The following is a 26,587-nucleotide window of genomic DNA, read 5'->3' as shown; positions in this document are numbered from 1 at the left end:
CTTATTTTTATCTCTTCATCTCCGCTGTGTCACCAAGGATTAGTGCATGTCTGCTGCCAAACACGTGTGTTTTTTTTAATGCAGCTGTGCCTTCTCTTTAGTGGGCCAGATGATTTTAATCCCTGTGATTTGTGTGCTTCAGGAGAACAGTGGTTTTCTACTCAACGCCCTGCTGAAGAGAGGTTTAAGTGAGGAGCAGCCGGTGCCTGACAGTACCCTAGCAGCACCAACTGGACAAGATGCCCTCAAACTAGATGCCATGACAGCAGGAGAGCCAGAGCCCTCAGACACTGTGGCTCCAAATTCTCCACAGCCCAACTCTGCTCAGCTTGACTCTGTGTCCCCGGGGCCAGAGATCGTCTCCAGGAGCCCGGGGCCTGGATCTGGCTCTGGAGATTCTCTGGAAGTGGAAATACGATCTAAGCTCAGTCGGCTGGTCAGTCGAGGGAACAGCAAAGACGGCGTCTCATCCGACGAGGAGGACAAACAGACGGAGAAAGAAAGTGAGAAACAGAACGAGAAATCGAGACCAAATGAAACGGAGAGGAAAAGGCAGCGTGCAAGTGTCAAGAGGGAGAAAGGAAGCGGAGCGACGGAACAGGTGAACGGGCAGCAGATGAAACGGGCTCCCGGATTAGTGAAGAGCTCCTCGGCGCGAGAGGAAACGACAGCTCAGGAGAGGAGGTTAGAGAAAAGAGCAGAGAGTTTTGTAGAGAGAGAAGCCGAGAAGGAGCAGAAAAGAGGAGAGGTGAACAGAGTAAGTAAGAAACAGCGCAAGAGAGATGGAGAGAAGGAGGCGGCGCAAAAAGGTGGAGCCAGGAGGAGCGGATCCAGTGCAAGTTCACCTGCTGTTTCTCCTTCTTCCCAGGAGGGGGGGCTGTCAAACAACCAGGTGAGATGGGAGATTAGAAACACATTCATTCTCAGTCATTCTCTGTCTCTGGCTTATATGTCTGTTTTGTCCGCTTGTCTTCCATTATGGTATTATTTAAAGTTGTATTTGCACTGCTTTTGTCCTCCTTGGCGCTCACTGCTTCGGTGTGTTTCGTCTGGCTGGTTTTATTTGCCTTGTGTGTTTCTATGTGTGCGCGTGTGTCTTTGTATCAGGTGGGACAGAATGACTTGGAACAACAGCAGAGGCTTCAGTTGCTCTCTTCTGTCTTGCAGCAGGTGAGATCATTGTGCGGCCGGAGAGCAAAGCGAGTCCTCCCGTCTCAAACACTCAAACGTCTGCTTCACTCTCGACGTAATCCAGCATGGTGTAAAGCTATTATAGCGCATGAGTTGGCAACCTCTCTCTGTGGAAAACATTTTTAATAATGAAAGCCTCCAAAGTTCAGAATGAATCACAGCCATTGGTCCGGTCATTTTTCCATCTGTGAAGCGGCTGCTGCACTTCCGCACACCAAAGAAATCTGCCTCCGTTCCCCTCTGCGCACGCTGCACTGCAAAAGTATTCATACCTGTAAAACAACCGCAAACATCAGTTTATCTAATTGGGACTGTATCTTACGGAAAGAAGTGTGTAATTGTATAGTAGACTGGTGTTCAACGTGTTTTAGAAATCAAAGTGGGTTAGAGCTGCACAGTGGAGCAGCTGGTATAATTGCTGCTAGAAGGTTGCGGGTTCAAATCCCTGCTGGAGTCTTTCTGCATGGAGTTTGCATGTTCCTCTGACTGTCCCAAAAAATTTGACTGTTTCATTAATTGGCCTCTTTAAATTTTCCTTCCACTTTCTAATTGTATATTACATTTTGTTTGTGTAGCACATAAAACAACAATAATTGTAATGCTGATTTTAACAGCTGTAATGTGATAAAATCGGAAAAGAGTCAGGGGTTAGTTACTTTTCTAAGGCTCTGTAGGTTTGACTTTCCATTTAGGAAGGAAGACAACAGCACTCATCTCTGATGTTTTTGGAAAAAAAATTCAGATATGCACACATTCAATTAGTACAAATGGGAACAAATATCACACATCAAAACACAAGACAGTAAAATAAAATGCTTATGAAATGATTTTAATTAGAAGTTCTTACTGCTTAATAGTTATATTCCAGTCAACACAGACTAATCAGCACAAAGGCAGGTACAAACACACACACACACACACACACCCCTCTGAAAAGTGAGAGTTATGGTTGGTTATTAGGGACATCATGAATGCTCCTCTGAGTCACGCCTGCTTCTGACAAGGTGAATGGCAAATGTATTCATAACATCTATTTCTGTCGGTTTTCTTATCCCCCTTTTGGGAATTCATTGGGGGAGAAAACATATCACCATCACTGATTTTTTTTTTTCTTTTTTGTCTTTTCTGTCCATTTTCAGCTTTTGCATCAAACATGCGCCCTTTTCAAAGACAGCATAGAGTTTGGCTTTTATTAAATTAATCAATGCGAAGTAGCGACTCTTCCGTATTGTGTAGCTGCCCGCTGATGTAATTATCCACTATATTTCTCATCTGCGTCATCGTCAGCATGTACATGCACAAATAAGAAGCTGGCTTTTGTTTTTCAGAAAACATGAATAAAGATGTGCTTCAGGGTAACATAAGCTTCGATGTGCCTTTTCACCTGGTCTGCCTTTGAAAAAAAAGATTGTATTTCAAGGGACTTCTTGGTAAAATAACGGTTAATTAAGACCCAAAGCCGGTTTATACACATTTAGTGGATGATGGCTCGCTATAGCTGCAGGTGTTTTGTTTCAATTCTTGTGTGCGTGTAGTTAAGCAGAATTTCCTTAGACATTAGGAGCGGATCATTGGATGAAGCTACGTGCGATTCCTGCTAGAAATTTAACAAGACGGCGAGAAAACAAGGCACAGAGTGAAAGAACAAACATAAACAGCCACACGTACGTTAGATTGGTTGATGCCGACTCCTTCCAGTGGACGAGGACGTCTTCACACGGCTATTGAGCGGCTCAGATCGATACATATCTCAGAATGTCCATCTGTGCCGCTCCGCATGGCTAAGATGACTGAATTGGGATGAAAGAAAAGATGCCACCTCCTTTGTTTTGTTCCCATCCATGTACCTGCTTCTTCTAACATTACCTCAAAACACCTTTCAGAGAGTCACACTTGCTTAAAATAGGATCAATAAGCCTGAGATGGGACTGATCAAAGTGCCACCCAACAATTTATTCATTATTGATCAAAACACGTCTCCCTTTATGTCCGCAGTGTTTTTATCTCTTCAGGGGAATACATCAGCCGCTGTTTTTGCTTTACATCTTTGCTATACACACACTCCTTCATATGCACTGGAACCCGTGACGAAGATGTGAAGAAAATAATTTAATTAATCTAACAAAATAACTAATTTTTACAAAATTATTTGGGGCTCAATTATTGGCATCTTTAAGAAATTCCATAAAATATACAAAACTAGAACCATTTTGTTTAGAACCTTTAATTAATAATCCAGGACTTCCTGTTTCCCCTGGGCATTACTTTGACATGACACTTTAACTCAGCTACTCTTCATAATGAGAAAGATGAGAAAACATGACATTCAAGTGTAGTGGATCTAAATCAGAAAGTAACTAGTGGCTCTTTAAAAAAGGATAAAACATTTTAATCTGTGGCAAACACAGCTGGACTAGGACTGAAAGATTTTTGGTGTGAGATTACGTTACTGAAATTAAAATATACATGTATTTCATTTATTTTCATACACCTCTCCATACATCTGAGTTTGGACAGAGGGACTGGACTTGGACTTATATTAGTAAATGCGTCGACTCCCATCAAGTTGGAAAAAAGCTTTCTTTGCTTTTTGTTGTTTTGTTATATAAAATTAGCACATATTAAATATAGTCTTAAAGAGTGTCCGTCCATCCATTCATTGATTGTGTATACCAGCTTATAGGCAATAGGGAATAGAGGCACAGGAGGAGTTTGTAACTTGTCTCCAGCAGTCATTGGACATGTCCATCACAGGACAACAGAGACGAAGAGAACAAACAATCATGCGTACAAACACACACATGCACCTGGGCAATTTAGACTGATTATTTAACCAAACAATTAGGTTTTTGGAAAGCCAGAGTACCCATGCATGTTTGGAGAGAACATCAAACTCCACACAGACCAGGGTTTGAACACACAACTTTCTTGCTGACCAGTTTGCTACACAATAAATGTGAGAAATTAGTGATCAAATTAGCTAATTCCTGCAAATTCATCTGTTTGTTAATCAAGACATGATGTTCATTCTGCTGTTGTTTTGATATTTAAGGCATACTAAAAGAATAAATCACCACCCATCTCTCTGAATTTGTCTGTCTACTTTTGGACATATTTCTCCTAATTTGTGTCACATCTCATATCCTTATTTTGCACTCCTACTGTTTCTGTGATCAATTTCAAGCTCTAACAGGGTTGATGTGTGTCCCTTCAATGTGTTTTTGTACAACCTGAGTTCTGAGGTTAGGATTTCTAAAAAAAAAACAAAATAATATATTTTTCTCTCCTTAATTGAATTTAAATGTTTTACCCAATGAGCCCAATAAAAATTTACTCTTCTGTCTTAACATCTACTTTTACAATCGTATACTAAATTCCTTTGATGCTAGAAAAGTTTTGGGTTTTTTTGCACAATTTGTTTGCACCCTGATTACTGGTGCTAATAAATAGGCACATGTGCTTCTTTGTTTTCCGATCAAAGCAAAAGTATTCAGCAGCCTCACTGTGCAGCATCACCACAGAAGTGCTGAAGGTCTTGAATGCCACAGAGGATCTGATTGGAGAGGCTGGTGGTGAGAGCTACACCCCGTCTGAGTCCATGAGTGCCTCTCCCATATCCAGCAGCTCCGAGACACGCAGGCTGGACCAGAGGCTTACCAAGATGGAGGAGAATGTAGGCTACGGAGCAGCACTGCATAACCATATCAGACTGAACAAAGACTGTTGACGGACACTGACGGTTTAGCTCTTCTTGACTGTGCAGGTGTACCTGGCTGCTGGAGCTGTGTATGGCCTGGAGGGGGCGCTAGGAGAACTGGAGCAATGTGCCCGCAGTATTAGCAGTGGGACCACAGACACTGATCTGGCCTTCCTGGAGGACCAGGTAGCCACTGCAGCAGCTCAGGTCCACCAGTCTGAACTACAGGTACTTAGTAGGATTATTTATTTGGGAGAAAATAAAAATATGGGGTGCTTGTTCATAAGTCACAACTAAGTAAAAGGTCTTCTTGTGGATGACTTGTCTTTGTTTTGAAGATATCAAATATCGAGGCCAGAATTTCAGCTCTGAAAACAGCTGGGTTAAATGTGACTGTCTGCAATCGCTTCTCAAAGATAAAGCCAAAGTCCAAGGTATCTCTGCCCTTCAGATTATCTGTTTTTTTTTTCATATTCTGAAGATTTTTGCTGATAAAAAGTAACGTACCATAAACTGACCTCCATCAAAATCCAGTCTGCTTGTTTTGGAGTTTGTAAACTACATAACTGTGTCTATTCCAGCCTGAAACACTGGACTCGTCACGCCATCAGAGAAGGAAACTCCCAGCACCTCCATTAAAAGGTATTAATCTAGCTGTTTCTGTTTAGTCTGCTGAAAACTAGACGCGCACAGAGAAAGCCAGAGATAGAATTTTTGGGGGGAGATATTTGAGAAAATGTCAAATATATTTAGGAAAATGTATATTATGAGCTGATATTCTGCATATTCACCAGTAATATGCTGGTGAATATGCATATGCTGAAGTAACTAAATCACTTCAGCATGCAGTAAATAGTACATATTTATCTGCAGATATAATGTGAGTGTATGGGAGTATAAAACAGACACACAGAAACAAGAGGATTTTTTTTTTTTTACCTCCAAAGAAAAAGCTGCTCCTGAATAGATGCAAAAGTTAATACATTTGCTAAAAACAGACTAAGAAACTGAAAAGCCCCGTTAGACGTAAAATTCCCAAATGGAAACACACACCCAGTACAGGTTGATGAGGCTGTTTTATCGAGCTACAAGAAGTCGTCTCCCTTTCATGTTTGTAAATGGATTTTTTTTTTTCTAATTGGAGCTTTCTTTATATTCTTTTTAGTCTTCACTCTTCTCACTACAAAAGCTTTGAGTCAGACTAGCTTTATCAGCGCGGTTTGAAAAACAAGTAATAGATCTCGTCATTCATTCCCTCTGGCCATCACTGACTGTAGGTCAGTGATGGCCAAGATCAGTCCTCTATATGGCTGGTATCTAGCTCTTTTCCTTAATTTAACACACCTGAGTTGAATGTCTTGTGACCAGGTCTTTGCAAAATATGAAGAGATAATTCAATAATTTGATCCTGTGTTTGAGCAGGTAGGCATTTAAATCCCTGCAAAACAGTGGATCTGTCCAGGCTCTGCTGTCTCGGACCAGGGTTCTCGGCCATTTGCTGCATGTCTCTCGCTTCTCTCTCCTGTGCATTTACTGTACAAAAAAGGCATAAAAAAATAGGTTTAAATTTTCCTGGATAACAGAGTGTTTGTTTTTATGGCATTTCAGAAAAGTTGGAGTCAGAGCAGCAGGTTAAAGCTCTTCGGCCATAGAGACAAGCAGCAGCACAAGTCCCTCAGGGCCACTTTACAGAGCCTCAGGGACAGGGGCCCTTCACATCTAGTGCCTTGACCCAGCATCTGCCTCCAGCTCTAGGCCAAGCAGGGGCTGACACCCACCCTGCGTTCTCCACCCTCAGCCAACCTCAACAGCTGCACCTCACAGGAAAACATTAAAGGTTGTTTCTCTTTTTCACCATTAACCTTCAGTATTTCTTTCCTCAATGCACACATGTAAAAGCTGACTTAGCATTTGGTGTATCTGCCTTAAAATCTGAAAACAATCCTCATGCTACATACAACTCACAGAATATATATATATATTCATCTGTACAGACAAAGAAGAATGCAATGCCGTTCTCTATCTGTTTGCAGCAGTGTTGTTACTAAGTGTAAGATGAAGCTGTGGAAAGATTGTGTGAAACTCTCTATGATTCAGTATCATGGAAAGACCGGGCAGTTTTTATGCTGTCTTGTGTTTTTAGTTCCTAAGTAAACTGGTAAAAAGAATACAGGTATTTATCCACCCTCCAACTACCATTGATTTTTTTATTTTTTTATTTTTTTCATTTTACACACTTATATCAGACGGCGGTTACACTCAAACCTTTGGTATTTTAACAATTTAAAATCAGATCATTGCACTCACAGTATCTGACAACAGTGTTTAAGATATGCAAAGTATCTGGGCCAAAACATGGAAGGACTTTTCCTACCACTGTAATGCGCAGGAGCTAAAACAAACACAAAGCATATTTGTGATATTGTTCAATCTACTGTTGACGTACAGATCAGAATAAAAGATTCAGATTGCAGTATAGTTTAGATGCCAGTGTTCTAGTTAGGGGGTATGCTAATTGATATCTAGCATCCAGTTAAGCCAACAGCCAGTTATGTCATGCTCCGTTCCTTCTATAAACACAGATCTAGGGTTTACACCACACCCCAGGTCGAATTTTTTCACGTGTCAAATTGGAAGACCAGTGAGATTTGTCGAATTGTTGTAGGCTATCTGCACTAATCTTTATTTTATGTATTCAAACACTAAAGAAATGTGTTTCCAAACTGAGGTTTACAGTATGTTGTTGGTTTAATGAGAGAGAAACTGACACAAAGCTCATAAATAGTTTATAGCCAGGCATCTTCTTTCACTGTATTTTATATGCATGGCAGCCATATTGGATATTGAGCTCAGGGCGATTTGGCGATTTTCAATTCTCCAAAACAAACTTTTTCCTTCTTAGGGTGTTCTTATTGTATTTTTTTTTAATTGTAACTCAAAAAAAAATCCAATTTCTTAGTACAACACTGCATACAGGAAGGGGGGACCAGCTAGCTTAAGTTGAATATTATAGTAAATGGAAGAAAATGGCTTGTGCTAAATACAGCAAAGTAAAAGTAAGGTGAAATAAATAACTTATTCCACCATAATTCAATTCCAATGTGTCTTTCTTGAAGATCAATTGTATATGTAAACATGATTTATATTAAACTTGGTGAAGCCCAAGGAGCCTCTAAGTTAGCTTTGCTATGCATGAGGAAAGGGGGGAGAGCCAACCTGAATAGATGATGCAGATGAGACAGATAATATAAGTCCAGTATGTCTGACTTTAAGATCTAGACACTTTGAGTCTAGATATAGTGGATGCTAATTATAATGAAACAAACGGGCAGTCAGCAACTTAGGGAAATGAATCATCATCAACCAGCTTAACTATGCACACAAGAAGTGGGAAACAAGTAGCCTAAATCTTTTGACGATGTCAATGAAATAAAGATCTTATTCTACCATAGTTGGAGCCCAGTATATCTTTAATCAGGGTGAATTTGGATCCAAATAGAAAGTGTTATAAATACAATCATGTCAGTAGGTATCACAGCCAGTGACTCTCCATCTGTTGGCTTAGCTAAGCATTAGCACTGACGAAGTAGCTAGTTCAATTAGCAAGGATATCTCTGATGATGAAATAGACTAAATGTATGCATGATGCATGATAGTCTGCTGACAAAAAGTCAGCAACTAAAGCAAGAAATTTATTTCAAATAAATAATTGGCACATTTTAGCTAAGTACTTGTTGGGTGGCCAAAAATTGAAAAAGTTTCTAGGCTTGGGAAAAAAGCAACTGCGAATGACATCAGGGTCTCCTTTTAAAAATGTTAAGCTAATATGAATCTTTGGTTTCTTGTTTTGTAAAATGGCAACAATTTACAACTGGCCTACAATATAATCCTTAAATTAGAGGTGGTGCACTGATCCTTTTCAATGAATCCCAAACCAAAAATAATTTTCTGTATGATCTAAAACCAAGATGAACACGGAACCACTGAAATAATAATAACAACCTTAGTTTAACGAGGTTTGTCCCACTGAGCTCAAAACGTCTCCCTTACAAGACAGTTGAAAAATTGAGGTCTGACATTCGGTGACAAAAAAAAAAAGTTCTCTGTAGAATTTATTTTACTTTCTTTGTTTTCAACTTTGTGGCCTTTCTTTTTAAATCAAATGTTTGTTTTTGTTGTATCCTTTTCCGGGTCATAGCTGAACATTTGTGTTTTAATCATAAAAATCTTGTTGAGATTTTTACACAATAACATCTAATGGGCTATATTATAAATGTCATGAAAACATGATTTTGTTACAAACAGTTTATTTTTGTACTTGCAGAACATTTTTATGCAATATCACAGAAATAAGGACTATTACAAATTAAAGGCTTTATCCTATCCTCTAAGGACCCCTAATTAGTTCTACCAGACTCATGTGGTGATTCAAACTGCTTTCAGTGTAAGCCTTCATTTATCAGCAGCGGTGACATGAGTGTTACAAAAACAGGTTGCTACAAAAGGCATGTTTAAAGTGGCCAGTGTGGTTCACACTGTACTTGTATACTCCTTAGACACTAGATTTGAGGAGACTGCCTTTCATTCTGGGTAACTTTTCTTTACTCTGTGACGACTTACATGAATCAGAATCTGATTTAGCCATGCACTTGGTTGTTCGTTTGCTTTGGTGAAATATAAAAACAGGGTTGGATGTCCTGATGGACTGCATAAAAGATGTGATGATGCTCTGTATGAATGCTCTCCCCTCTTCTATTAGTGACCTTTTCATCGCAGCCTTTCACATCTTTCAGTTTGCACACACTGATTCTGTACTTTTGTCAGTCTTGTTCTCCAAAAGGTGTTGTAGTATAAAAGCATGTTTCTGGTTTTATGGGATCGGTGTAAAGTTTTTCATGAAAAGCACATCTGCAAGGGTCCAATCATCGGTGTCCTGTATTTTTCTAATGTAAAGAACAATAATATCTCATCAAAATGTTTGTTAATGTATGTATATGTGTTAAAAAGAGATGGATATGATATAGTGCCACATGTTTATTGCCCAGTCGGTTCTTTCGGTGTTGTGTGCAAGAGACTGTAAAAATTGCTATAACTTGTGAGGCTGGATTCATACAGGAAGTTAAAATTGTAGCTATAAGATGCCAGTAATCTCATCTTATACTGGGATTCTTGAAAATGAAAGTGAATGGCATGGAAACAGAAATTGCTTTTGTTCCTGTTTAAATCCAGTCCGAGCAACACTGTGCACAGCTCCAAAGGCGGGCCATTCACTTTTTTTAATGTGTAATCGTTTGTTGCAATCCATATGACATGTTGGGGAAAATATTAAAATGCAAAAAATACAGATTCTCTATGTGCCACAATATTCAGAAATAAAATGTATTATGAAATAAAATTTGCAAACTTGAAGGAAACCTGTTTAGTTTGAAGCAAACATTTTGTTGTGCGCCTGCAAGCTCAAAAAACCGACACCGTTAACTGGTATCCTAACAACATTCTTATTTATTGATAAATATACATTGCATTCTTTTATGTGTAAATACTTTATGGTGAACGAATTATGCACGTATGGCTAACCTCATAGCTTACATTAAAAGAAATGAATGTACAACTTCAGTTAAGAGAATAAAAAAAGGTTTGTGGACAGAAGGCAAGAACATGGCGTCATGGTAACCAAACATTTTCCTCTCCACTGATTACTTTTTCAAGGTTTTCCTTTTTTCTGAGGCTGTTGAGCAGCAGCTCCAAAGTCCTTAGGACAGGCTGCATCCCACTGTTTCCAAGAGCATCCATGCTGCTGTGCCTCTTCCCAAAGCGCCCTATGGGTCTCACTCCACGGCCCACGTACCAGAACGGGTCTATCTCTGGACCTGGACAGTGTATTCAGACACAAACATCAGCAGGAGAAGGAAGTAAAACATGTCTGTGGTCATGAAAAACAGGAAGCACATCAATAGATTCTGTGGTTTCAACATATAAATAAATGGATCCTGACCAGATTCAGAAATTTTTTACAATCGAAGAAAACTAAACACATCCCTTGAACTTAGATATGTACAAAATAAATATTGAAATTAAATGGAAAGTATTTTCCTTGCATAACAAATTTCTATTTAGTACTAAATATCTCATTTAGAAAAAATGGCAAGATAAAATATGAACAAAAAAGTAGGCAAAAGAGAAACATTAGAAACAAAAAAGCATAATAGTCTTTCTGCAAGAACATTCAAAGTTGTTTCAATAAAAAAGTGGATTTTTCTGTTCATTTCAGATACTTCAGTATAAAGTATCAACTTTTGCAATTTTTGACTATCTTTTGATTAATTTTCCAGAAGTACTTTTCCTAAAGTAAAGGCATTTTTAACACAATATCTAAGAGGAAGCATGCTGATAGCTGTCATTCATAATATTAGTCACTGTTCTTTATCTTACTGTGAAATACGATTTCCTGCATTCAGTAGGCAAAATGACAAAAATAGTAATTATGTAACATTTAAAATGTTGTCTTCAATTTCATTTCTAAAATGCAGCTTGTAATATCTTACCTGAAGAACACATTGTTTTGTTAATATTATCAAAGAAATTATTATAAGATCAAGTTTTTTTGTTTATTAAACAAAGGAAATTAAAAAAGTAGGTGACTTCCACACGACCACTCTGTGCATCTCATTACTGCGTAAAGCAGCTCAGATCAGGAGATTGAGTTGGGTTCATACTTTACATTTATTAAAATGTGTTTTTTACATATGTATTTCTTTGTTAAATAAAAAAAAATCTAACGTTTTCATACATACTCAAGGCATATAATTTTTTTATTTTAAACTTAAGCTATAGAATACAAGATTTCAACTGATGGGATGAATAAAAAAAGAGAGAGAAATAAGTAGAATGATAAATAGTAATCTCGAAAGCCAGGGAGGCAGCAGTTACTTCTACTTACTTCTGTTGTCTACGTTGTGAACGATGTGGAAGTCGTGCTCCACCGTGGTGCTCTGAGCGCTGCTGAAGCTGGAGGACAGCAGCAGGAGCAGCGTCAGAGCTGCGGGCAGCCAGCGGCTCGTCAGGATGCACTGCCGGACAGCAGCGTCTCTCCCAGGCAGCATGCTGAGGCTGGGGGAGTCGGTCAAGGCACTGAGGGCACTGCTGATTAACCTAGGCTGTACTTAGGGACATGCAAAGAAATACACAGCAATTCATTTTATCATCATTCTAGGTTTGCTTAAGTAGAAATAAATTAGAAAATTGAAAATTACAACTAGGTCAAACATCAACAATATCTTTTTCTTTATATTTAAATGTTATTCTTTCATTTTATTTTTGTTTTAAAGGATTTGTCTCTCGAGACTCAGTGACAAATGGATAGAGAAGCAAATCCATTTTGAGCTTCTTAAAGTATATGTCCATGAATTTGTTTGGCAGTAGGTAATAAAATCCATAAAATCATTACTAAGAAGCACTTACCAAGATCTTTGGTGATGAACGGAGGTCAGTTTCTTGAGGTTGTTTTCTGAACAGCAGTGTCCCCCAGCTTATATAGCCACGCAGCTCATGAGGTCGTCGGATGATGAATCAAGAACGTCAGTTACCCCGAGTGATCACAGTGTAGATCACGGTATGCGAGCATCACCCCTCCCCTTGTTCTCCTCCTCCCACTCCCTCAAACCCCTTGTCTCTTTGACTAAAATCTCCTGACGTCTGTCACGCAGCAGAGCAGTCCATCAAGGAGTCAGTGACATGTGGATAACGTTAAATTAGTGAACATGGGGATCATCCCAATAGCAGTGACCCAGGGCTGTGGTGGGTAGTTTCATGGAGTCTTTCATCAATCAGCATCATAAAAGGGGGTAAAATAGAACCACAAACTACCAGAATCTATCACGTAGAGCTAGATACAGTGCTGAAAGTCCTAACAACTACATCTGAAGAGCACTTGTGACGAAACTTAGATGTCATTTGTTGCTTTAAAATAAAGAGGATTAAGAAACACAAAATTGGAGCAAATTCATAAAGAAGTTGTCTGATTCCGGTTTATGTGTATTAGTCTATTATCGGTGCTGGTGGGGCAAAGGAGTGAGTGAACAGTGTGCTGATGTGAAGTAAAAACCCCAGAGAGGATACAAGGAAGAGAAATAATTTTGTTGTAGAAAGGTATCTGTCAGGAGATGAAAACAGGGAAAACCAACAGCAGTTTAGGTATAATGGAACCACACTGGAATCTTAAGTTCTGTAACGTTTAGTTTAAAACAATACATCATCAAAAGGCATGAACAAGTGTAAAAAACTGAACTTGAGTGAATTGTTTTAAAACAGAGATTGAGTTGAAATATTTCTAATTGACAGATTTTTTTTTTGTCTGTATGATTCTGCTAAATTAAGTATGTACTTCTGTATTGGATATTGATGTGTTGTTTTGTGTCTTTGTAAACTAAATATTATCTACTTTTACACAGTTTTGAACCTGCATAAAATTATGCTGCAGCATGGTACATTGGCCTAATGGAAAAGGCATCAGCCTCCAGAGCTCGGGATTGTGGGTTGAAGTCCCACCTGGGTTACAGAAAAGCTTGGAAGACTTAATTTGTTGTCTTAAAACAACAATTACACAAATTGTACGGTGTGTACTCCAGACATTTAAAGAATGTTGGCAAACCAGCTTCAAGGAACTTTTACATCTCAGCACCACTGCAGGGCAGTGCTTTGTCTCCTTTACAGATGTATATTTGTCATGTACATATTGCAATAAAACATATGCAAAGCAGAGATGCAATAATCCAAAGATATCATTGCATATCTTTGGGGATGTGCAGCATACACACATCTCTGAATAATAAAGCTGATTTGATTTAAGGCTGGTAGTGCTTATTGGAACAACAAAGGTCATACCTGATTGGCTCATTGTCATGAACAGGTGTGACATCTCCAGACTGGCACAGAAATCTGATAAGGTCCGTACTTACTGCTAAAACATTTAAACAGCGATTCAGGATAAAAGAAGGCTGTTTCAGGAATGTTTTGAATGCATAGAGTAAATGCACTTAATTTATAACATTGTCTTGTTTCTTCCTAACTTAAGCATCTTATTGAGGAGCCATGAGAGCCTTGAGGAACACACTGTTGATTAAAAAACATGCCTGCAGGAGGATTAACAACTTGACCTTTTTAACCTGTATGAGTTAAAGCATTCCCCTTTCATACTACAGTATATTTTGTTAACAGCGTCATACGTCACGGCTCCCACAGCGTGTGGGTGGGGACGTTCACTAACCACATTTTGTGGTGCACTTACTTTCTTAAATCCAATCGTAGGAAAGTGAGTGACAAACACAAAACATTGCAAATAGAATGTTGTGCTGCTAAGCATTACTTGGAAAAACCTTAGGTTTTACTCATTGTTTGATGAGTCTTTACAGGTGTACAGGCTGATGATTTTCTCCTTACAAATCATGTAAATTGGGTATTGAAAATTAGAATATTACATCTGACCAGTAGAAAACAATTTTAATGCAGAAATGTGAGCTTAATGAAAATGATGTCTAGTACTTACTTAAAAGTATTTATATTACATATAAATATTCAAATGAAGAAATCATTGATAACGTTTGCATTCTTTATTGTTCACATTATCGATAATTATTTAATTGTTTAGTTAATTATCAAATCATGGTATTACTCATGAAATAAAATAAATACATATTTGACTGGTCAACCTGCTTAGTAAAGAGCATAAGGACATAATTCAATATGGGCCCTCAGGTCCTAAAACTAAAATCTTTTTATCATTTATTTAATCCTATATAGATAAACTTTATGTACTTATTCATGTCATTGCAGACCAATTACCTTTTCAGGAGTTAACCTTACTGAGTGACTTTGATGGGTATGACTGACAATTGATTTATGATTTGCTGAAACACAAGGCCATAAACTAATTCAGTAAAGGTAAATAGCTAAACCATTGTATTTGGTTTTAACATTAACTGCATATAAATTTTAATAAATCTAATTATGTAAGTAGCAAATCATCACAAATGTATAATTGTTGATATAATAATTAATTATTTATTAATTGGTTTATTTATCTGGGATATTTAGTTCAAATTTTATTTAAATTAGCATCTTCATAAATATTTACACGATGACTTATTAAATATGTCCCTTTTGGACCTCCACACTACTTGCATAAATGTTTTATAAATTGGGTGTTTTGCTGCCTCCTTGTGTTGAAAAAACAAAAACACACATCCTGTCGAGCATGCGCAGTGGAAGAGAAAGCAAACGCAATAACAAAACAGCTTCAGAAGTAGCAAACTATCGCTGTACTCCTTGTTAGGACGGTTTAGTGTGAAAGTATCCAGTAGAATAATAGAAAGATACAATATCTGCCTGGACGGAGTTTCGGCGGAAGAGAAGAAGAACACAGAAGTGATCGTCGACCTTGTTTTTCTACTTTTTTGGAAGTGCCTTTACACACTTGTTTCCTGTTAAATACTCGGCAAAAAAAGGTACGCTGAGAAATGTGAAAGGAGCGCTTCGCTACGCGGAACAGGAGGCTACACACCCACGGGACTCCTGCGTGTTTTTGTGTTTGCTACATGAGTCTGTCGGCGTGATGTCGCTAAGTTCAGGCGGCTGGACTCACAGCCCCGGCCTCACGCCGGACCAGTCCACCGCCCTCACCAGCAGCTATGAAGCCTCGCAGGCACAGCCTGGCTGCCAGACCGTCCTCATGTCGGTTCGGGTCTCGGTGTGCCATTCCGGGGTTCGTCCGCTGTGTCTTCCGGGAGCTGGTGATGAGTCACTCCGCCTGCAACTGAGCATGGACCCGGGGAAATCCGGGGAATTCCGGCTGGCGATACAGAGCACCAGCGGGACGGGCCAGAGTGTGGTGAGTTCACAGTGACGATGAGGGACTTTTGGGTTTTGTTTTGACTGGGAAAGGTTTTCACACGAAATAAGTACAAATAAAGTAATGTTTTATTTTTTGTCTTAACACTATGACATATTGCAGGCTAAAACAAAAACTCGAACGATTGCATAGTGGAGCAGAAGTTAAACTGTCCGGTTTGAGACCAAAACTGTATAATGACCGCAGATATGCACTAAACATAAACAGAATTGTAAATTAATACATGTTCAAATTGATATCCTTACTTTTATTTAAAATATTTATTTGTTTAACTGACACTATTAGCCCCCCCTATTCTATTTCCTGCCGCGTTTTAAAACCATATCTGTTTTGTTTTTTTTCTAGAAAAGTAATTCTGCGAACAGTTTCTCCCCACAGAGACTGATACCACCTTTACGTCTGTGCTTTGACTGAGCCAATCTAACACTCTATAGTGCTTTGATCTACTTTACAGTACCGCTTGTAATTACGGTACAGTCTCTGAATATTGTCATGACAGTATTAATTAAAGCATATTTTTCTGGCTCTTTTCTTTCTTTCCCCCCAATCACAGGGTCCCCACCACCACTCTCCCTCAGCTTTAGCATCTCAGCTTCTAAAAATAAACATCAACTCTGGGCAACTAGGGCAAAGTCTATCCAAAAGGCCAAATATATGGCACCTGAAATGTAATATCCTACCAAATAATAAAAGCTGTCTTCGTTTTTGTTTTTTTTTTCCGTTACAACTCGTATGTATTCATATTTCATGCTCTAATTATGTTGAAGTTCATTTATTAAATCTCTGCTCAGGAGTTATTGCTGCCTGAAGACTTGTGCATAGCCATTATTTTTGCAAGAAAATAAACATGTTGGTTTGGAAAAGTTTCTTTTTCTAAAAAAAAAAAAAAAAAAAGGCATAGTAAATGGACTTATAAATTCTTCTGAGAGAGTAGTAGTCACAGGCTAATAAGAAAGTGTCCAGGCTATGCAGTGTTTACTAGCAGCCTGCTTAATGGAAAAAGAAGTGGTGGTCATTTAATGACGTTTAGTTTACGTACTGGATTAGAAAATTGCAGGGAAATGACTTCCCTTTCTGTTTTCGTGCGCACATGTTCATCTCTCATCATCTCTTCCTCTTCCACCTTGTTTGCAGACTGTAAACGAGTTTGATTTAAGATCCATAAATTATGAAGTGAAGTCGCCAAAGTGCCACGAGCTGATATCGGTGGCGCCTCCGTGCGACCGCATCAGCTTCAACTTCAGCAGCGAGCAAGAGGCTGAGGGATGGGCCACCGTGGTCATGTCCTCGCTGAGAGAAGCACATCGAGGTCAGTCGCCCGTCTCTGCACATGCTGCCTGCTTTAGTTAAGGCTAAATGAATGAGCAGAACAAAGACTTCAGCTTCCCCTCTCTGCAGTGGAATTGCATTGACGGGATGTAGTTTTCGCCTAAGCGTTTCTAATCTGCCCTTTAAGTAACAAATGACCTTTTTTTGTGTATATGAATATATTCATTGATTTCAGGTTGCTTTTTGAATGCATCTACATTGTTTGCACATGTTCTCATTTTTCCATTGTGTTGCTGAAAGCATCTTGAAGAGCCTGTTCTTCCGTGGATAATTGTTGCTCCAAGCTTCTGAGAAAATCACAGACTGACAAGGGCTTGGTGTTTTCTCCTCTTGTCAAAGTCAGTTGTTAACAATGTATAGACTCAAAAAAATGCCACTTCCTAAAAAAAATCAAATTTTATGTTTTCTTTTTAGCTGCAGATGATGCAAATGATAAAGAGAACACTGAATGAATACTATGTCATTGCATTTCTGGCAATAAAGTAATTATTTCATTATCTGAAAAATTAATTGAATTTGTTGGCATCTTTTAATATATTTGTAGGTGGTTAAATGGAAAATCAGCTGAATGTGCCAAAAAAAATTATTTGGATAAATGGCAGGATAATCAGTAGAATAATTGATTACTAAAATGATCGTTTGTTGCAGCCCAAGTTTAGAATACCTAGAATTGGAAGCAATGCTCTGGTATCAAAGTCAGACGTGTTGATTAATTTCATGTAAACTTTTTGTAGAAAATTAGATGCTACATTTATTGTAGTAAATATTAAATGGTGGCTTTCAAAAGTATTCAAATCCCCTGATCTCTAGATTTGATGTGATAAACCAGCACACAGTTAGAAGGGAAGGAAAATTATACAGGATTGGAACATTTTTATACAGATAAAAATCTGATGACCAGATATTCATTATTTGACTTTTGTGCTTTCATGTATTTGTTGCCTCTTTTTAGTTGTCTCTACTTTGTTCTGACCGTCTCCTCAACACATTGTCCATGCTTTCAGCCACACCTCAGGAAAACGGTCTACAGCACCTCTTCGATGGCCTCCATCTCCGGAATACCTCGGCTTTACAGCAAACAGGTGTGCCAAAGTGAAACGTGTCCAGTTTGTGTAAATATCTGTTCATCTGCTCCTTTATTCATTTCACTCTGCATGTCTGCGTTACATGTTTAGAGGATGCTTGCATAGAGCTGAAAAAAGCCATCGAGGCAGGGGACATGCAGAGCGCTTCTGTCTTCGCCGCCTCTCTCGCCCGCAGACAGGCAGCCCTGAAGATCCAGCCCTCCACCAAAACCTATGAAGAAACTGAAATAAAGTAAGACGACTGTGATCATAATTTGATATATCAAACCACAGTTATTAATCAGTTATCTGTCTTTTGTTTTAAAAACAGTTTAGCTGTTATTGTCGAGGATTCCTCCTCGTCTTGTTGCATCACTGTGAAAGTTTTCCCTCACATGACTACTGTGTCGTTGAAGCAGCAGGTTTGTATTATACTCATCACGTTCCCCTGGTACACCATATCTCTCTCTCTATCTAATGGTTAATAATAACAGTTTTCTGTCGGCTTTGGCTCCTTTCCAGATGTTTCTCGAATATGGCTTCCACCCGCGGGTCCAGCGTTGGGTGATCGGCCAGTGTTTGTGCGCCGACCTCCGAACTCTCGCATCATACGGCGTCCGTCAGGATGGTGACACGGCCTTCTTGTACCTCTTGTCAGCCCGCCACTCTCGCCTGACCCTCCAGGTCCTGCAGAAGGACCAGGAGAGCGCCCTCCTTTTCAGCCCTCCGTCGTCTTTTCAAAACCCCTCGCTCCCTGCTGCCTTCACAAACGGCCCCCTCTCCCATGACGGGCGGCCATTTTCCACTCTACCTCCAAGACTCCACAGGACCAGCAATAATGGTAAGAACACTAGATATGGATCGCCTGATCATGATGATTAGGCATGCTAAGATCCAGTCCAATATGAGATGAAAGAAGGCTCTGTGAAATAGTGAAGGACGTGCAGCAGCCAATACGGTCTCTCTTTTACTGTTAGCATTATTTTAAAGGGTGAAAAACAAGAGACTGTTGTGAAAACCTGGGCTTTTTTTGTTTGGTCAGGACTTCACTTCACATAATCTTCACTTACACTACATTATGAATTAGTATAGTTATACTGTATATGTTAATGTTATATTTTCTTTATAATGGACAGAGTAGTTTTAATGTGCCATTAAAGTAGACTCATCATCACTGCATTGCTAGATGATAAAATGTTCCAGAAATTATTGTGATGAACATTAATATTGTTGTTTTGAGACTATTTTCAAGTAATGTCTTGATAATGGTGTAATAAGTCAAGTTCATCCTCCCAAAGACCAATAAACTTTCATTTTGTAAAGAACACTGCAGCTGGAAATTTAAGTATTTAAAATAAAACACAACAACCACAAAAAATAAATACACCCAGAAATAAAAAGCACACACCATATATAAAGCAAAACCATAAATAAAACGGAATACTATTTTACTATTTACAATTTAGTTTACTATTTTGTAAACCAAATTGCCCATCAAAAAGTATTAATCATCTGAGCTAATTTTATTTTGTCATGCTTAATTGAGCAGTAATTGAGAAGTTTTATTGTTCAGGTTATTTAAAAATTTGAAATTTGCTAAATCTTTTTCTCTCTCTCTCCTGCAGGTGGCTCAGAGAGACCGAACATCGGCAATATTAGAGATCCGATCATTTTCGAAATGTCTCGACTCAATCCCAACACACCTTCTACCCAGGTAAGACACAAGGAGGTTTGGACACTTCTGATCGAAAGTATTCCCAGTTCCTGTAAAATCTAAACCTGTCATAGTCTGCTGCATTTTGCATCTGGCCATGTGACCAGATGATTTAACATATTAATTGTGACTGAGTGACTTGCATACAATTAGTGAAGGAATCTTGTTGTACTTATTAAGTAAAAAGTAATAGAAGAGACGATACACATTTAAGAGAATTATGTTGTTCAGTATCATAGGCTTCAATGCTCAAGACACCAAGAGACTTAATACTACTGGGCCCATTAACTTTATCAGCTTATGGATTTTGAAAAATAATCTTCAAGATGGCACAGTATTGGCATCAGAGGATGAGAATTTAGCCACATATTTGTTTTTACATTTAGAATATTTTAGTTATTTAAATTATTTTAAAGAATCTGTATTATGTATAGAATATTAGTCCTCATGGTTTTTACTGTGGTCTTATGTTGTGGTACAGATACAATTAAAAACATTGAAAAAGCTTTCTTTTTACAGATATATATATACTTTAGGTAATGACATCAATGTTTCCTAATTTTTTGTTTTTAAAGAATCTGTAATCTGTTTCAGACTAAATGTTAACATTAGCAGCTGACAGAGTTTGGGAAATAAAGCAACTTAAAAGCTAGCACAGTGGACTTTTCAAAACCAAAGTGAATCGTCTCAGTTTTAAATATTGTCATTGTAGTGTAGTTGTGTCTTTATACGTTTTCTGCTTTAAAAATACAGTTTTAATTGTTTTGCTTCAGGGTTGGTCTTGTCCATCTTGCACATACATCAACAAGCCAACGCGGCCGGGCTGTGAGATCTGCAGTACAAACCGGCCTGAGAACTACATTATCCCTGGAGGACACCAGCCTGACCCTCTGGAGCTCAGAAGGATCCTGCAGGAGAAGGAGTCAATCAGACAGTATCAGCAGGTAGGACAATTACACTCTTTAAATATAACTCCTCTTACAATTCACTAATAGCTCTAGTGGTGTTTTCTTGCAGTTGTCTGCATGCAGAAACATGTTGTAACGGCTGTGTGTGGTTGTCAACGGCTACGCAGATAGATGCCTTTCTGATTAATATATAAGCAAACAAACACACCTTTCAAACTAATCCAAAAGACATGCAAAAAGTTGAAATTGATTGAAGGCTGCCAGTGGAACTGAAACATTCAGACTCACTCAGGTTGACTCTCTTCTCTTTTGTCTCTGTTTTTCTGAAGGAGAAAGGGAGAAGAGAGATGCCGAGGAGTGCTGGGCCTCATAACAACTCACTGCTGTTTAACCTGGACCAGGACTACTGAACATACTGACACATGCACACTCCTCTGCAGATAACAGACTAGCAACTTAACAGCAAAACAGTAATCACGCCGAACTTGGTTAATGTACATATGAATACATACTTGAGTAAAAATCCTGTTTTGTTGTTGTTGCTTTTGCTGAAGTTTAGTAACTTTTAAGTAGTTTGTTACCAACAAAAGTATATCTAAACTTTATTTTGTTTTAATGTTCTTAGAAAGTAGTGCAGGTGATGTAATGAAGAATGAAAATGTGTTAAAAAATGTGCAAACAATTTGTCTGCCTTAAAGTCGGACTTGACCGGTGATGCTGACGAGTAACATCAAGTTATATTTTTATGAGCTCCTTGGCACCTCTTGTTGCCAGTATGTTGAATGTATTAACCAGATTTTGCACTGTGGTTGTATTTACCTTGTGATACATCTGAAAATAAAAGGTTTTAAATGTTTGAGTGTGTTTGGACTTGATGTGTGAATGAGAGGATTAACAATAACATGTTCTTAATTCGTCTATTAAGTTCCCTATACAAGAAAACTGGAAGTTTATAATTTACGGAGCATAGAGTTAATCCTTTATGCCACAATATTATATATTAGGACTTTAGAGGATTTTTTTCCTGATTTAAAAAACAAAAGTCTCTTGTAGTACTCCAACCCTTTAAAACAGATGCCTTGTATGTATCAGTTACGAATTAATGCATTCTTGCTGGCGTCATATGGACTTCCAGAAGAAGAGACTTTTTGCAGTTGGCAAGTTCAAAGACACATCCATGTTAGTTGGAGCTTTAGGTTTTGTCCCAAAACTTTCACTTCCACCCTTGTGTCCCTCAAATGGTTCGAGTGCCTTCCAGTTTTCCGGAGTGGACTTTCACACTGCTCTCTTTGCACCTGTGATCCACACTTCAGTTAAGCCCACATCCAAGTGGACTTCAACAAAGTGTATTACCCACAATTTATCGATTCATGTGACATTTTGAGTTAAAAAGCGGAATGGATTTAAATAATTTTTGTTTCACTATACTATGCATGTGTGCATGCTATTGAATTTTGCTCTGGATTCAAAAGGTCACAACAAAACAAATTTGAACAGCGACCAGTCTCGCCATTTTGGATGTCACAGTTACGACACAGATGCACAAGTCGATGTAACTTGTACCGTCCCAATTCTCCAATGTTTGCACATTTGTGACCTGCGCACTCGAACCCTTAGTTTTGGGTTACTTGGAGCCAAAAGGACCTTATCTTCGACTAACTACACACTTCTTTGAGGGGCAATAGCAGTAGCTTGTGGTGATGTTTCCAATTTTCCTGAAAAATCAATTAACTCCTCATCTTATGAATGTTTAATAATAGATCGGTCAATAATTCTTGCCAGATTGATGGGTGGATAGATGCATGTGACTTGATTCGCCTATTAAATTGCTTAGTAGTGTGATTAAAAATAGTGCTAATGTAAACTACAATTCCTTCAGGCAAAAGAGCAGGAGCGAAGAGAGAACTTTGACCGGCTGGTGAAGATGGACGGTCAGGACCTGGTGCCCAATCCTGAGCCCGTGGATTGTAAGATCTGCTTCGTGGACCTGCAGTCGGGAGAAGGTGTCCTGCTGAGAGAGTGTCTCCACTGTTTCTGCAAGTGAGATGTGGGAGTGGGAAGATGTGGATTTAACACTACCCAGTATTTTTTCTGTATAACTGAACCCTGTCTGTTTCTGTATGCGGGTGCTTAGAGAGTGCTTGCGCTCCATCATCATGCTGTGCGAGGAGCCTGAGGTTTCCTGTCCATACAGAGATGATACGTACGCCTGTCCTTGGGCCCTGCAGGAGCGAGAGATCCGAGCTGTGAGTTGCACCTAGGCACTTCTTCAGAGCGTTCTCGACAGCACACTTTTGTAATTATATTCCTTCATGATCTCCCACTATATGCCTTTCTAGTTGGTGCCTCTAGAGGAATATGAGCGCTGGCTACAGAGAAGCCTTTCTGTAGCAGAGTCTCGCTGCGAGGGCAGCTATCACTGTGCAACTCCGGATTGCCCGGGATGGTGTGTGTACGAGGACACTGTCAATGTCTTCCACTGTCCCATCTGTCAGAAACACAACTGTCTCATTTGCAAGGTGAGAAACACACAGGTCACACTTACAAGTAGTAAATCTTCAAACTAGAAGTGACAATGCCAGTCAAGCACTAATGTTATTGTCAATTTATGGGAGTCACGAATGAATTTGAACTGGGTTTGTCTTATTAAGAAAGAATAATTATGCAATGAGGCTATACATTAGTGGGGGTTTTTTTTGTTCATACTTGGTGAAATTTAAACATAAAGGCTGAAATATATATAGATATACACAAACAACCACTATTATGTCAAGGTGTCCACACAAATTCCCTATGAATTCTTCTTCCCATTGTAGCCAAATAGTTCAATCTTTGTCTTGTTTGACAAAACTTTACTCTTATAGCCTCTCAAAATCATAATTTGACTTAGACTCTCACATATTTTTCCTCGTCAGGCCATCCATGAGGGAATGAATTGTAAACAATACCAAGACGACCTCGCAGCCCGAGCCATAAACGACTCTGCTGCCAGAAGAACGACACATCTGCTAAAGGTTAGCGGCAAAATAACACTTTAAAGCTTTTGAAATCACTCTCATATTTAGTTGTTTTTTGGGGGGTTTTTTTAAACAAACAGCCTAACATGAGAGTAATCAATTTGTAGCGTCACTGTTAAAGAATGAAACACTGGCTTTGTAAACAAAGAAAGTAATTGGTATCGGCTTCCACCAACCACATCCTCGTTTCTGATTCTCGCTTTCTTTTCCTCTGCTCTCGTTGTCTGCTCCACAATCAGACCCTTGTGCAGTCAGGGGAGGCCATGCACTGTCCTCAGTGTGGCATCATTGTGCAAAAGAGAGATGGATGTGATTGGCTGCGCTGCACTGTCTGTCACACTGAGATCTGCTGGGTAACCAGAGGGCCTCGTTGGGGACCCAAGGTAAGAAATTATTACTTTCCCCTGTTCTGTGATAAAAGTCCTAAAAGTTGCATGATGCTGCTTTTTTGTGGTTGCTTGCAATATAGCTTAAATATCATTTTAACTTTCCAATTTTACTCTTAAAGGGTCCTGGAGACACCAGTGGAGGATGTCGCTGCAATGTCAACAATCAGAAATGTCATCCTAAATGCCAAAACTGTCACTAACACTCAGGATGGGGATTCTTGGAAATTTCTGGAAGTACACCAGTTTCATAACACAAGGAGGAAGAGTTCAAGCATGCAACTGAGTCACACTTAAACCAAAACTGTACAAGATAATCTGTGTTGCACCTGAATTCATATTTGCTTCTCTCTCCGCAGATCTCTAACTAGTAAGCATTCCCTGGCTTACCCGAAAGTAAGTCGGTGAGTGAGGTTAAGTGTAGCACAAAGGAGTTGTAGCTTTGAATGCCCATGGTGCCTTTTCAGTGTTGGGTATGCGGGCTAGCCCCCAAAAGGCTTGCCAATTTTTTTTAAGGTAACTCCATGCTGAGTTTGAGAGTTTTTGTGTTACAAAGCTATGGCTCTTCTTTCCTGGTCTGTTTCCCGGGAAACAAATGCAGAAGTGATCTTACTGCTGCAGATTCAACAAAACTGAGGCTTTGAAAGTGAAGGAGTGTGTTATTTTTCTCTCCATGTTTTGCTGCTAAGGAAGCTTTTCCATTTTATAGGTCAATAAAATTGATGCTTCTCTAGCTTTACACTCATCAAGGTTTTTTTCTTGTCAACTGTTGGAGCTTATGAGCCTTTTTATGCTTTGGCAGTAATTTCTGGACCTGTTATCAGTTCAGCCTATTAATGGAAGCATTCAAAGCTAACCTCTTTACTGTGATTGGTCAGTTAATTTCAAACTCCTGATTTGCATGAAACCACTCACACCTAGAGTCAGAAAATTTGGGGTTAACTTAACATGTTTATTTAAAGAAACTCTAGGTTTGATGATCCTGCTTCATAGTACAGGCCTCAAGTGCACTGGAGTTTGTTTTGGATGCTACACTCTGGGATGCTTCGTATTAAACTGAAGGGGCCTTATTCTTCCGCGCCGAAAGTCGTAGCAGGCTGACACTGATTGAGGTTTTCCAGAAAATGTGAAAGAATCTGGGTTTTGTGTTGTTGTTTTGTTGTGGATGTGTAATTTTTTTTTTTTGCATTAAGAGCGTGAAGTGTTACAAACCAGTCATCAGTATGCTTGTGTGTGTCTGTGTGGAATACTGGCTGCACTATATGTAGTTCATGGTTCACCTGAGAGATTTCAGGCTGTCTGTATTTAAGTTCCTCCTCCTTTCACACTGATCTTTGTTGGTTGGTTGTTGCATTATTACAAAACCTGAGAAAAAGCGGTGATCAAAATATGTTACTATTAACTTATTATGTTCAATAAGAGAGTCAATCTATACACCTTTTATTGATAAGCTAATATTCCCAATGGACAGCTTAAATGTAGTAGAGTGCATACTCGTTTTACAGCTTTATTTTTGGATTTTTTTTTTTCATTATTCTCTAAATCTAATTCTCATGCATGAATGCACTGCCTATTGTCTCTACTACACTACTGTCTGGAACTGACAAGCTCTGTTGTTACATGTCAGCACTCTGATGTACGCTTGTGCCTTAATTGTGAATAAATATGCATTAAACTCAGTCTGCGTACTGTGTTGGTCCACTTGATGGTGTTACGTCCTCTGGGTGGCAGCAGATGTTTCAGAAGGTGCAACACTGCTCCTCATAAATTATCCAGATTTTTTTTTTTTCTTGTCTTTGCAACCTTGATTTCTCTCTAGAGCGTGATTTTAGGTTTGGTAGAATGCCTGATTTATTGCAAAATTAGAAGTTGCCGTGCAGAAGCATCCGTAACTCTTAGACATCTCTTCCGTTTTCTCATGTTACAACCTGCCAAACTCGGTGAAACATAAAGAATTCAAATTTGATCTGTTCTTCTTTGACTCTAACAAACATCAAGTTTTTAACAAATTTTATACAGTGGGGTGTAAACAAGATTGCGATCGGCTGGATCACGTGGTGAGGTAACTTCTTTGCTTCTTTTAGTTGCGTTATCTATTAAGATAATTAACTACATATGAGAAAGGCAGAGTGTCAGAGAGTCCCCTAGGCTCTGTGTATGTGTGAAAGATGTTAACGCCTCCCGCCAGCGTTATCAAACTGGCTTCAACATGACCTTGCACTGTGAGTAGCCTGTACTGAGCGCCAAAAATACTGGAACACACCGAGTCCGTTACTTGGCCTCCTGACACTTGCAGGGTTCCTCAGTACAAATAGTGCTTGCATAAGATGACTTCTGATGCAGTTGATTACTCTGAATTTTAAGGGTATCAGAGT

General features: G+C 38.9%; 3 protein-coding genes across 5 annotated transcripts in view; 2 read left to right on the top strand and 1 right to left on the bottom strand.

Annotated features, from left to right (window-relative positions):
- The window catches only part of myripb (myosin VIIA and Rab interacting protein b), a 114,804-nt gene extending 104,502 nt beyond the window's left edge, over positions 1-10,302 (top strand). For 2 of the 3 annotated variants that reach the window (XM_032552233.1, XM_032552232.1), the window contains exons 12-18: positions 143-892; positions 1,108-1,170; positions 4,673-4,864; positions 4,955-5,116; positions 5,227-5,322; positions 5,470-5,530; positions 6,497-10,302. In XM_032552233.1, the coding sequence (XP_032408124.1) occupies positions 143-892; positions 1,108-1,170; positions 4,673-4,864; positions 4,955-5,116; positions 5,227-5,322; positions 5,470-5,530; positions 6,497-6,540 (1,368 nt within the window). In that variant the 3' untranslated portion in view covers positions 6,541-10,302. The remainder of the gene's footprint in view (positions 1-142; positions 893-1,107; positions 1,171-4,672; positions 4,865-4,954; positions 5,117-5,226; positions 5,323-5,469; positions 5,531-6,496) is intronic. The other variant, XM_032552234.1, reaches the window with a different exon arrangement.
- A 70-nt stretch (positions 10,303-10,372) lies between these two features.
- On the bottom strand, positions 10,373-13,155 carry prlh2 (prolactin releasing hormone 2). Its single transcript, XM_032552236.1, has 3 exons — positions 12,350-13,155; positions 11,829-12,045; positions 10,373-10,758 (listed from the first exon to the last, which is right to left on the bottom strand). The coding sequence occupies exons 2-3, from the start codon at positions 11,989-11,991 to the stop codon at positions 10,553-10,555; spliced, it is 369 nt and encodes a 122-aa protein (XP_032408127.1). The 5' UTR covers positions 11,992-12,045; positions 12,350-13,155; the 3' UTR covers positions 10,373-10,552.
- Positions 13,156-15,133: 1,978 nt separating this feature from the next.
- Positions 15,134-25,891, top strand: shrprbck1r (sharpin and rbck1 related). Its single transcript, XM_032552235.1, has 14 exons — positions 15,134-15,773; positions 16,929-17,103; positions 18,128-18,205; positions 18,299-18,440; positions 18,519-18,609; positions 18,710-19,028; positions 19,813-19,901; positions 20,675-20,845; positions 22,689-22,849; positions 22,944-23,055; positions 23,149-23,328; positions 23,725-23,823; positions 24,066-24,209; positions 24,335-25,891. The coding sequence occupies exons 1-14, from the start codon at positions 15,498-15,500 to the stop codon at positions 24,413-24,415; spliced, it is 2,118 nt and encodes a 705-aa protein (XP_032408126.1). The 5' UTR covers positions 15,134-15,497; the 3' UTR covers positions 24,416-25,891.
- Positions 25,892-26,587: the final 696 nt, after the last annotated feature.

Source organism: Xiphophorus hellerii, chromosome 21, assembly GCF_003331165.1.
Source record: "Xiphophorus hellerii strain 12219 chromosome 21, Xiphophorus_hellerii-4.1, whole genome shotgun sequence".
Taxonomy (NCBI): domain Eukaryota; kingdom Metazoa; phylum Chordata; class Actinopteri; order Cyprinodontiformes; family Poeciliidae; genus Xiphophorus; species Xiphophorus hellerii.
Note: the sequence above shows the minus strand (reverse complement) of the source record. Positions and strands in the feature narration are given on the sequence as shown.